At 45.1% G+C, this 11461-nt stretch overlaps 1 protein-coding gene across 1 annotated transcript in view; it reads right to left on the bottom strand.

The window, feature by feature from the left end:
- Window positions 1-8077: 8077 nt before the first annotated feature.
- znf704 (zinc finger protein 704) overlaps window positions 8078-11461 on the bottom strand; it is a 54383-nt gene continuing 50999 nt past the window's right edge. The window contains exons 8-9 of the mRNA XM_026155794.1: window positions 11349-11440; window positions 8078-10074 (exon numbers count right to left, since the gene is read on the bottom strand). Coding sequence (XP_026011579.1) covers window positions 9960-10074; window positions 11349-11440 — 207 coding nt within the window. The 3' untranslated portion in view covers window positions 8078-9959. The remainder of the gene's footprint in view (window positions 10075-11348; window positions 11441-11461) is intronic.

The following is an 11461-nucleotide window of genomic DNA, read 5'->3' as shown; positions in this document are numbered from 1 at the left end:
CTGAAATGTGCATTTATGGTTGCAGGAATGGCTTGACCAGGCTTTGTAGGGAGTAGAGGTGTACAAACACACACACACGCACACAAAATAAGCTTTTGTGGTCACTTGCACAACACAAACACAACAGGAGGAGGTATAAATGCTACATTGAGCAGATGGGACATACCTCGGGCGGTCGTTGGAAACACAGTCCATCATCTCTCTCTCACACACACACACACACACACACACACACACACACACACACACACACACACACACACACACACGCCGATAACTCCTTAGCGGATCTGTGTTTTTGGACCAGCGGCCCGGTGAGACAGGAGCAAGCTCTTCGCATCGTCACATGATGAGATCTGAAGCCACGGGGACATACGCTGAGCAGCAGGGCCACATATCGCACCCATGATCTCACTCAGTGGGCTTTCACACCTCTTTCACTCATATTGTGTTTGCTTGCTTGCGTGTGTGTGTGGAGATGAGAGAGGTCTGTGTTGTGTTACATCACTGTTTAATGCGTGCAGTGACAGAGGCCCAAAGAAATAAAGGCGAGAAATGTGTTGTCGCTGATGTACGGTTGCATATTATCCTAACAGATCCTGCTTGATACATGATGCCGACTGATATAAATGATGCGGTTGCTTGAGCGATGGATGAAAACGAGAGAGCATCGCCAGTTTGGAAACGGTTCGTACCGCCCCAAAATGGTCTGAGCTAAATCCCTACATCGGCCACGTACGCCCACCCCCGTCTTTAGACTTTTCCCCCCCCCCCCCCGGCGCGAGACACCGGCTTCGTGAGAACATAACGCTGCTACTCCTGATGGCACAGGAGGAAGGAGGCCTGTGTGACTGATACTGGAGCTCATCATGAGGTTTTAAGCGGCTTCCTAGGACTTATTTTCAGCACATATAGAAGGAGGAAGAGACTTTGGGAGACTAGTGTTTCTCTCAGAGCTGACGTGTTTGAGATGTCAGAGGGGGTGTTACAGGCTCATGTATGTTGACTGGAGGAGATACCAGAGGAAATCCTTTTGTCTGGTCTAAGGTGGCACTTGCAAAGATTAACTGATTTCCATCTGAAAACTATCTTAATCAGTCATCACAGCCTGCATCCAAATGCCAAAGGAATAGCTCATCAAGAAAGTCTTTGTTTGTTTTCTTGATGAGAGTCGAGAAAACCTCTGAAGCTTGTGGAGAAGTTAGCCTGTCAGCTTAGCTTAACCTCCAGACTGGGAAAAACAGAAGGAGCTCGGTACACTCTGCCACAGCAGCGCTCTGACGGCTCAGTCACACTAGAGCAAACACAGGACACGGCAACCTCCATGTAAATAAGTTTGAAAAAACCTTTAACGAATTTGGAAAACTTTTTCCAAATTCATCGGATGATTGCAAGAAGGTGAGGTAACCAATATCACTTTTGATCGCAAGGTGAAACAATTAGTCTGACTCCAATCATTCGTGGGCAGATTGGAAGGTTTGCACATAACTGCCATGTAAAGTCTTGATTATACTCCACAGCAGACAAGGCAAACTGCACACCCGAGGATTGAGCAGTCAATCTGACATCTGCTTGAAGTCTGTCACTTTGGCAGGGTGTGTAGATGGTGCTTTGTCGTGTTGACTCTGATCGGTCACAAAACTCAAGCAGGCACTCGGATGAACAGCTGATGCTTAAATTTACCTCACAGGGACTCAAGCGGGTCCATGCAAAGTCCCTGCTTAATTCAGAAACGCAGACAGATTTCTAGCACGCTGCAACCAACCTGAGCCTGTCTGCATCAATGACGCGTCTCTTTGCATTCGGGGTCTCACCTCAACTGGTTGCCATTGGGTGTATTCCTACTTGCAGGTTACTCAGCGCCTTTGTCATTTTGAAAATCGTTGTTCTGTCTTCATGTTTTCAATCTGTGAGGTTCGGACTGGACTTACAGATTGTGATATTCGCTGCTTCATCGGTGAATCGCTGCATCAACACAGATTGGATGTAACTTGGCCGTGTTCAATCGCAGATGGTTTCCGTCTTATTGCGGCTTTATCACAATCTTTACGAACCAAAGTCACATTGATGCAACCTTTTTGAAGTCAATGAGACCGCAGGTTCTTCGCACACGGCTGCAATAATATTGGTCACCCTCGGTCTCCACCCACTGTTTTCTCTAGTGCGACTGTTTTGCAGTGACTGAATTGATCTATAAATGGCATCCACCTGTTTAATGGTGCGGTGGAGCATTTCTTCACCCAGACTTGTTACTTTCTGCGGTGCTGGTGGGAGAGCTTGTAGCATCATAATTGCTTTTCTTTTCAGTTTGTTTACAGTTAGGCAACAAAGCTGATTCTGGTTTGGGTTGAAATACAAAACTTAGAACTAAGAAACAGTCTGGGCCACAACCCTGCTGACGCTGGCAAATTATTGCTTTTTATGCTTTGGTTTTTGTGCAGCTGAAACAAACAAATGGGTCATTTAATTTAAGATTCAAATACGCTGGAGGTGGATTTTGTTGCACACCAACTCAGCCTCCTTCTCCGTTTCTCCCAGTCTCTGTGTCACAGAGAGAAGCCGAGAGCCAAAAAGTGGACAATAGTGTGCCGCTCCAGGAGTTGTGGCATCTGCCAGCTGCTGCTGGGACTGCTCCATAGTACATGTACTGGACATGCAAACATTTCAACCACAAGGACACAAAGTGTCTGCAGCGATGAGCGCCGCGCCATTGGACACTTCCGGATATCGGCGTTGCTGACATTAGCTTCATGTACTTTCACTTCCTAGCTTCAACAGAGCAAAGATTTCTCAAAACGCCTTCGCTGCTTTAAGTTTGCTCGACGCCTGGCAGCTGCATCAAAAGCAGAACCGACCCCGTTCAAGAAATGACACCCTAAGCACGTCGGCGTAGAAGAAACGCTCCCAGCCGCGGTCGCCGGTGGTAACAGATGAGGAAGTGTTTGAGATTTTACAGCCCAACTGTGGCACCTGATGCACTGAACAGACTCTGGAGCAGGAAAATGTGTTGCATCTAGTTTACAGTCTGGAAACACATATCAAACATTTACATTTAGAGGCTTCAAAAGGATAGAAAAACGCAACATACCGTGGCGACCATGTCAGGGCGGAGAGCAGCCGCCGCCAAACAAAGTCCCCCTTGCAAAGTTACTTAAACATCTTAAAATCGGGGAAATTATGTTTTAAATAATCACCGTGTTTTAGGGAACTCGCGGTTAGACCTCTCAAATCATTTTGTACCGTGTGTGGTGTAAACAATTGATTCAATCAAGCACCACATGATTCAGGCCTCCTGTGACTGATGTCCACACATGGAAAACATCGGCCTTTTCAAAGCTTTGGGTGTCTTTTCAATCCAGCTTCCCAAGGGCGGTGCATGCAGGAGGAGGGACGACAAAGAATTCGTCCTCAGCATCCAACCAGCTGAGGAATCGGGTACTTTTAAAGAGATTTGCAAACAAAAGCAGGGGATTTTATTTTTAAGCTAAACTGTGACGCAGTTTAGCTACCGAGGACTGCACTGGCTGCTCTCGAGTCCCCGTCCTGGACGCCACAGCACAAGTAGAGCACATTTATATAAAGTCATGTTTTCCCATAATTTCCTTATTTGCATGCACATGCAGTATTAAAAATACAGTTAGACCAGAGCAGTGTGTATATATATATATATCTATATATAGATATATATAGATGTATATAATGTTTGAAAAAGGAGTGTAAAAATCCAGTGCGACAGTCATTGAGTTCTTGAGGTCTACATGATTGTAATCAAAATAAAACAGCCAGTGAGGTGATCCAGTTTGGAGAGAGGGCCGAGCTCTCTGTTGCATATTCGAGTTCAAACTGAGGAAGCTGCGGCACAAATACCCTGAAAACAAAGACTGAACGCCGTCTGGACTGTTTAGCGAATTTACATTCCGAATGATTAAAAATCCAATGATAGAATTCCGGCTGACGGAAAGTGAGTTTCTTCTCTCTACCTGATCGCCTCACCTTCACGCCGAACGCGAGCGATGCCCGTTGAGGTTTTCCCGTGGAAGCCGCTTAGCAGCTCAGCGCTATAAATGGATCATCTCACCGACTGTTTCACATGCCGTTTGCTGAAAACGAGGCTTCCTTGATTTCCCAAACATATCGAGATTGCGCCACGACAGCGATTCTTCTTCATGTCAACATATATTTATCTACAAGCCCTTACACAAAGGGGAGAGGGGGTTCATGTTTGGGAAAGCAAAGAGAAGGAAAAACACATTGGAAACACAGTATCATCATCATTATCATCATCAGGTTTGGATCAAAAAAATAAGTTTACAGCAAAGAGTAGAAAAGTCACTCGCAGATATCTTGCAACATCTTTCTTTCTGGAGCTGAGACGGGGCTAAAGAGGCTCACAGGAGAACTCAGACTAGCCAGCACCAGAAACATTCCTCCAGAGTTTCTCAGAGCACAACGCTGCGACGGCTTGAGGTCCGATCTAGAAACTCCACGCTCATCAAGGCACATTCAAGACTCCTCCAAAAGGTAACCACCAGAAATGAGAGGTGGTGGTCGAGAGGGGGGAGCAACTCTTGGAAACACACACTCAGGACTTCTGAGCGTTTCCCAAAGCCATTTCACCCATCCTTCCACCGTCCTCCTCCTCCTTATTCACATTCCTGAATGAATGAAGGACGGACTCGAGAAGAGGGCCCCTACCCTTTTAAATCGACAACAACAACAACGCTGCCCCCTGCTGCTGCACTGGCAGCTGGAAAGAGGCAAAGACACCCCCCAAAAAATGCTGCCAGTTAGCACAGCAGCCATAAAAACCAGCCCAGAGAGTTGGAAGGCTCTGACACTGCAAACACACTTGTTCCCCAGTCTCAGCAGAGCGCCACCTGCTGTTAGCCTTGCAGAACACTGGAGGGTCTGTGAGGCAAACTGCAGGGCGCAGGGGCAGATAACAGCACCGTGGGCTCACGCACATTATCGCCCACTAGACGTGGGTGGGTGGCACGTCTGCAGACACAGCTGAGGTGGGGGCCGGGGAGGGGGGGGCACCTGACCAAAGGCACAGCCCGTCACTTTAAATAAAAAAAAAGTAGGAATTTTGATCGTATTATAGTTAGAGATATCACATCAATGTACTGATACACACCGATACTGTAGCTTAGATATACTGTACTGTAGCATATATTGACCTCATAGGTGGATGATACAGGGTATATTAAGTGTCAGCCTCTTGTCACAAAAACAAGCGTCGTCACGTATGAAATATTGATCTGGTTAAGGGTCAGCTTACACAAACGAGGGGTCCTCATAAAACTGTCAACACGTGAACTGCTGTTAAAGCTGCCACCGTTCAGGAGCAGTGACAGCCCAAAGTGCAACACACACACACACACACAGGGTCCCTCATAGCTCATGAGAGTTGATGTTTATATCGTCCGTAAGTAGAATAATGCTGTCTTGTTTTACTCGGCTCATAAATCACAGCTCAGCCCTTTAATAGGCAGCAGCGAAGTAAACACGACAGAGAACAAAAGCCAGACCAGCCGCTGCCGCTCCGTGTGACAAGAAAACAAAAAACAAAACAAAGAAAGTCCTCATAAGTATTCATATGGCTCCCTCTCGAGCAACAAGTCCGCCTATCGTGGGCCTTTGATGCCACCGTTTTAATTAAGCTGTGTGAACACGTGTTTATAATGATAGCCCATTTCTGAACTCGTGTTTACGCCTCCACCCCCCAAAATCCCATCAGGTTTCAGGGCTGAGAGATCAGATTAATATGAATGAACAAGTTAGATTATCTGATCGGTGCGATGCTGCCATATGGTGTGCTGCACATCATTAACCTGTCAATTTGGGGGTAAAATGAACATCGTGATTTTTCCCCCCTGCTATTTTCATCTAAATGGGAGTAAATTATAAATTATTCTGCATCTCTGCAAATATCTCCATTTGATAGTTAAATAACAAGATGCTGCAGCCATATGTCTGCACGTTATGTCAAATTTCATCATGCTCGGTATACGGTAAGAAAAAACTGCCCGTTTACTCACTCCATCCAGAGCCTTTGAATGTCTTCATCAGCACTGATAAAAGGCAAATTTAAAAGGGGACCTATTTATTGTGCTACTTTCCTATAATGAGCCTTTTATTCTCTGGTTCTGCTAGAGTAGCTTTGCATGACTCACAGTTTGAAATAATCCTTATTTATATTACGGGCTACAGTACAAGCCTGATGAGTTCAGCCCCTTTCATTTTTAGCCAGCTTTCTACCTTGGCTGCCCCTCACAAGCAGCAGTTTTGAACAGCGGGTCTTCTGAAGCAGATGTCTCCGGTTGGCTGGGATCACATTTGTTAGTCTGATTATTTTAATATGAGTATAACTGCAATAGTATATGTGACAAAAATAAGAACAGAACACAACAACCCATTTTAAGCTACTTTACAACCCATAAGTATGTAACTTAGTTCCCATAGTCCTAATTTTACCAGCTGTGGTGATTATTAATGAACCAATTATTAGACTGTTATGAAACAAGCCCTCCTGCACGGTGAATATTTGATTCTTTTGAGTACGTTTTGAAGCTCAGACTCGAGCAGACCGAGACTGCACAGCTGAAAAGATCTGCAGTTCAATGAAAACCGAACCTGCTGATGAAGCCTGAAAGCTCAAGGACCAGTGAGTACATGGACTGTGATTCGATTTTCATCAGCTGTTATTCTGAAGCTCTTTGTTGTTACAGAAAATAACTTCCAAGCTTGAACATAAGAGTTCAGATTCAATGTGAAATAGAAAATAAGCCGATTTAATATTCTGCCGGTGTTTTCCATCTATTCACAGGGCTGAGCCGCAGACGCGAGGAAACAGTCATCAATAGAAGTCACCAAAATAAAAGCATTTAAAAAAAACAACCGTGTATTTTTGTTTGTTTGTTTTTTGGGTGGGTTTTTTTAATTTAATTTTTATTTTCATGTTCTACAGCAAAACAATGTTTACAAAATGGAGTTAATGGAGAAACAGCACTGCGTTGAGTGTTTAGCACCTCTGTTTCTCCCTCCGCCGAGGGCACCAGGACGCATGCAAAGACAAACCCTGGCACAGTGTCTCTGAAAGCACCGTCACGACGAGGCCATCTTTGGGCCATCGAGATGTTCTCAGATCAGGCCACGGTCCACAAAACAAATCCCATCGAGCTTCCCCACGATCCAAGAGAACATGGACGGGTTTCAGAAATATGGCAGCAAATATATCTTTGAAGTAATTTTTTTGGATCACCTCTAAGCGAGGGAGTGAGATGAGCTTATTTTGGCCAAATCTTATTGTCAACCGTGAGATCGACTCGACAACCCAGAGAGAGGAAAAACTAGCTGCCTGGAAATGCTGCCACTGTAATTATCCAGTGCTCTGAATGATCTGAACAACTGAAGGGACTCGTTTCTGGACAGGATCCTGACTGAATCTGATTGGCTGCCAAATATATATAAATATATTTTAAACATCAGTGGAGGAAAACGATCCAAACGCTGAGACGGAGAAGCCCCGTTCAGCCTCAACTAAAACATCCTTAAACCCCAGTGCGGCCAAATCAGGAGTGGACGAGACAGAGAAACGCCACGGGCCGTTAGACGCTTCAGGGGAGTGCAGGAGCACCGAGCTTCAGCAGCAGCCCCCCTCCACACACACACGCGCTTTGCCCGGGGCTCCTTCAGAGTTCACACACAAGAGCCAGCGAGCGCAAACACACTGAGGTGTCAATCAAACTAATTGCAGGCGGGCCTGCGTGACACGGGCGGGGAACGATAGGGGGCGGAGTGGCAGAATTGGAAATATGATAAAGGTTTTAATCAACTGCAGTTTTTGACGCAGCGCCGGCAGTGGAGAGCGTTAACGTGAAGGAGCTCCAGGCGGGAATGTGAGGGTCACGCTCACTCAAAAGAGCCTAACGAGCTTCGTTTATGAAGCCGATGACGCCACATAAGAGTCTCCCTCAGCAGAACATGAAAACAAAAATCATAAACACTTCATATATATATATATATATATATATATATGGATGTGTATATTCATATGTATGAACATTTAAATAACAAAAAAACAAATTAGTTTCATGTTTTTAGTTTTAAATGCAACTGTTTCTTTCCAGACAATAGATTTGACTTAAACAGTAACATGTTGACAAAACCTCACTGTAACAAGCACGATGGCCTTTCAAAGAGTGACTTGAAGGCTGCGCCTACAGCACGGCTCGTTCATAACGTGGCATTTGTGATGACAGAGGTTGGCGGTCATTAAAACAAAAAAGGAGCGTAAAAGGAAAACAAATATATACAGGATACAGGAACAAACTAGAAACAGCTGATCAAAAGTAAGAGCGCGCCACGACTTTCAGGCGCTTAAACTGGACGAGTGTGTGTGAGTTTATCAGCTGGTGTTGGTTTTTAGAAACTCTGATGAAGCCTGTTTGTGCGCGAGTGTGCGTGTGAGAGAGTGTGTTTGACAGAAACCCTCCCAAAAAAGGTCGAGGCTTTCAGGACGATCTTAGAAAGCAGATGGAAAGAGTTGGTCCGCGTTTGTAAACGCTCGGGCCTCGTGATTCTACTTCCTGGCTCCGAGGCGGAAGAAAGGAGGCTTTTCAACCTGCTCTCACCTCAGCAGCCAATCACACAGACTCTCGTGAGCCAAAGCTTTGCGTTCTGAGTGAATTAAGTTAAACGCCAAAGGAGTGACTTAATTAAGTGCCGCTTTGCTCTCCCAAAATGAAAACAAAAGCTTGCTGCAGAGAATTTAAGGGGGAGCAGCCGCAAGCGGGCGGACAAATATTATTACTCTTTCTGTAACGTCCAGTCAGGAGATGACGCGGAAACACTTCCAGCTTTTAAAAGGGACCGCAAAGGAACTGCGTTACACAAAAAGTATCTCACTTTGGGTTTTCAGCCCTCCCTTCTTTTGGATATCAGGTCATCGGGAGACGCCTTTGTGGCAGATGTAAACAAACTTAATTTGTTGGAGTAAAAGTTGGTGCAGGAGGGCGACTGCATTGAACGTTGCTGCTGACTTCCAGTGCTATGAGGAGGGTCTTTAACACACATCGTAGTAGCAGGTAGGTAAGCAGTCTTAGTTTCACCAAAAAAAAGAAAAAGAAATAAATGACACCGACTACACTAAACATGGCACCTTAACCAAAAAAACCAAAACAAAACGTGAAGGACAGGATAAAGTTTTGGAGTTTTCGGTTGCAAAGTTGTCATGCATTCCCTCGGTGCTGTCCGGGAGGCGTGAGGGACCGTGATAAAAGATCACCTCAAAGTCCAGAATTGGATACAAAGGGACGAACAAGTCGAAGGAAGAACAAAAACTGCGAGCTTTACCTCCACGTGCTTTTTCATAGCTTTCTTCAAACGGACTTCAGAGAGTTCCCTTCTTCTTTTGAATAAAAAAGTGTTTTTTACTCTAATCTTTTGAGAAAACACACACTTAAAAAAAAAAAAAAAAAAAATCATTTGGCCTTTTTCTCAACCCCCTTCTTTGACAAGACTTTCATTTAAAAACCAGAGCTGTACAAAACATAGAAAGATGCAACACTGAACCCAACATTAAAAAAAGAAAACAAAAAAACTGCAGAAATCTTTTTTTTTTTCTTTACACTGTTTAGCTGCACCGAGGTTTTCCCAAAAACTGGGAAAGAAGGGAATGGCGAGCCCACGCTGGGAATCCCGGACGGCGATGTGAAAGGTGACTCTGCCGTCCTGCGGTTGCTTCCACAGCTGGAATGGTTCAGTGGAGCTGATGAGGTTGGGTGGGGTGTGGGACGGAGCCGGAGAACGAGGGCGGGGCCATAGCTGACAGACAGTTGCGATGTTGATCTGAAGAAAACCGAATGCATGCAGGATGACGCCCCCCCCCTTTTCCCCTTGTTTTCCTCAGCTGGAAAACTGCATGGCTTGTTTGTCTGGCGAGCTGCGGGGGACGATCAGTCAGTGAATCTCTGGCAGGCCTTCTTCCAGCGGCACGCGGTGCACCACATGTCGCGGTTCTCCATCCCGTACACCTTACGGCACTTCTTCCCCTCGCCACGCACCTTCCGACTGGAGGAGAGATGAAGACCAACAGCACATGAAGCTGTTATATATTAACGACATAACAAACAACAGCACAACGCTTATAACACTGGGCGTTATTATTCCTGGACTCTTATTCGTCTTGCCCAGATGCCCACTGCAACTAACTGATTAGCTCTTGTCCCTTTAAGGCCAGCCTCCCTGGAAGAAAGCTTTTTTCTCACTGGTTGCCCCTCAAAGCCGCAGGAGGGTGGAGGTACTTAGGGACATCATCTAAGATGTCATAACCGAGCAAAAAGAGCAATCACGAGTTTTCAGCTCACAGAGATTACTCGTGTTTACACTGACCTCACTATTTGAAACTTTGTCCGCCATAAAAGCATACATTTGAAAACCAAAACCAGAAAACCATGAAGAGTACAACATGTTAGAGGTTAACATGAACACAAATCTATCTGACATGTTCCACATGTTTGCAGATGAAGTTGCTGTCTCAGCTTGTGTGTATCTTCTTCCTGACAACAGCGCATAGTTCCTCTGTGGGGTTCAGGTCAATGGCCAATCAGGTACAGCAATAACACGGTCAGCAAAATATTTGGCAGTTTTGGTACTGTGGGGAGGTCCCAAGTCCTCCCCACAGTACTCCAATCCTCCACTACAGCTGTCTGCAAACAGCCAGCCTTTACAGCAGTGACCTTCTGTGGCTCACTCTCCCTGTGTGGGCTGTAGATGATCGTAGAGGATCGTCATCTGGAGGACCGTAAATCATGTAGTCTTCCCCATGATTGTGGCTGTGTTCGCTGCACTAGACTGACAGGCACACACTATTTAAACCGTGTTCATAGCAGTTTACTCAAACTCAAAATGAAATATTCTAATAACGTGAGATATGTTTATTTTTTAGCTGTAGGCCACAATTATCAAAGTTAAAACAGAAATGCTGAAGCATGATGGTTTCTATGTAATGAGTTTAAAATAGATTAAAATTTCACTTTCTTAAATAACTGATGGAACATATTCAACTTTTTACATTCTAATTTTTTGAGGTGCATCCATATGTTGGAAGAAATTTCCTTTTTGCTAAGAAAAACATGACATCTGTCTCCTCCCAGTCCCACCATTGTGCTAAGCTAACTGGTTCTTTTTAATTACGCCACTGACTGCAGAGATAGATAAACACATATCAGAGCCTTATTCCATTTTTCAGGTTGCACCAAACAAGCTGAAAGAGAAAGGTTTAATTCGACCTTTAACTGAAGCTATAACCAGTCATAAGGTGAGACTCTGTGAGAGTCCAGTACCTGAGAGCAGCGGTGGCTCTGGGAGGGGACGAAAGCACTGCAATGGTCTGGGAACGTTGGTCACCAAATCCTTGGCTTTTACTGGGAGACACCTGGAGAACGAGAGCAGATCA

Source organism: Astatotilapia calliptera, chromosome 22 (assembly GCF_900246225.1).
Source record: "Astatotilapia calliptera chromosome 22, fAstCal1.2, whole genome shotgun sequence".
Lineage (NCBI taxonomy): Eukaryota > Metazoa > Chordata > Actinopteri > Cichliformes > Cichlidae > Astatotilapia > Astatotilapia calliptera.
Note: the sequence above shows the minus strand (reverse complement) of the source record. Positions and strands in the feature narration are given on the sequence as shown.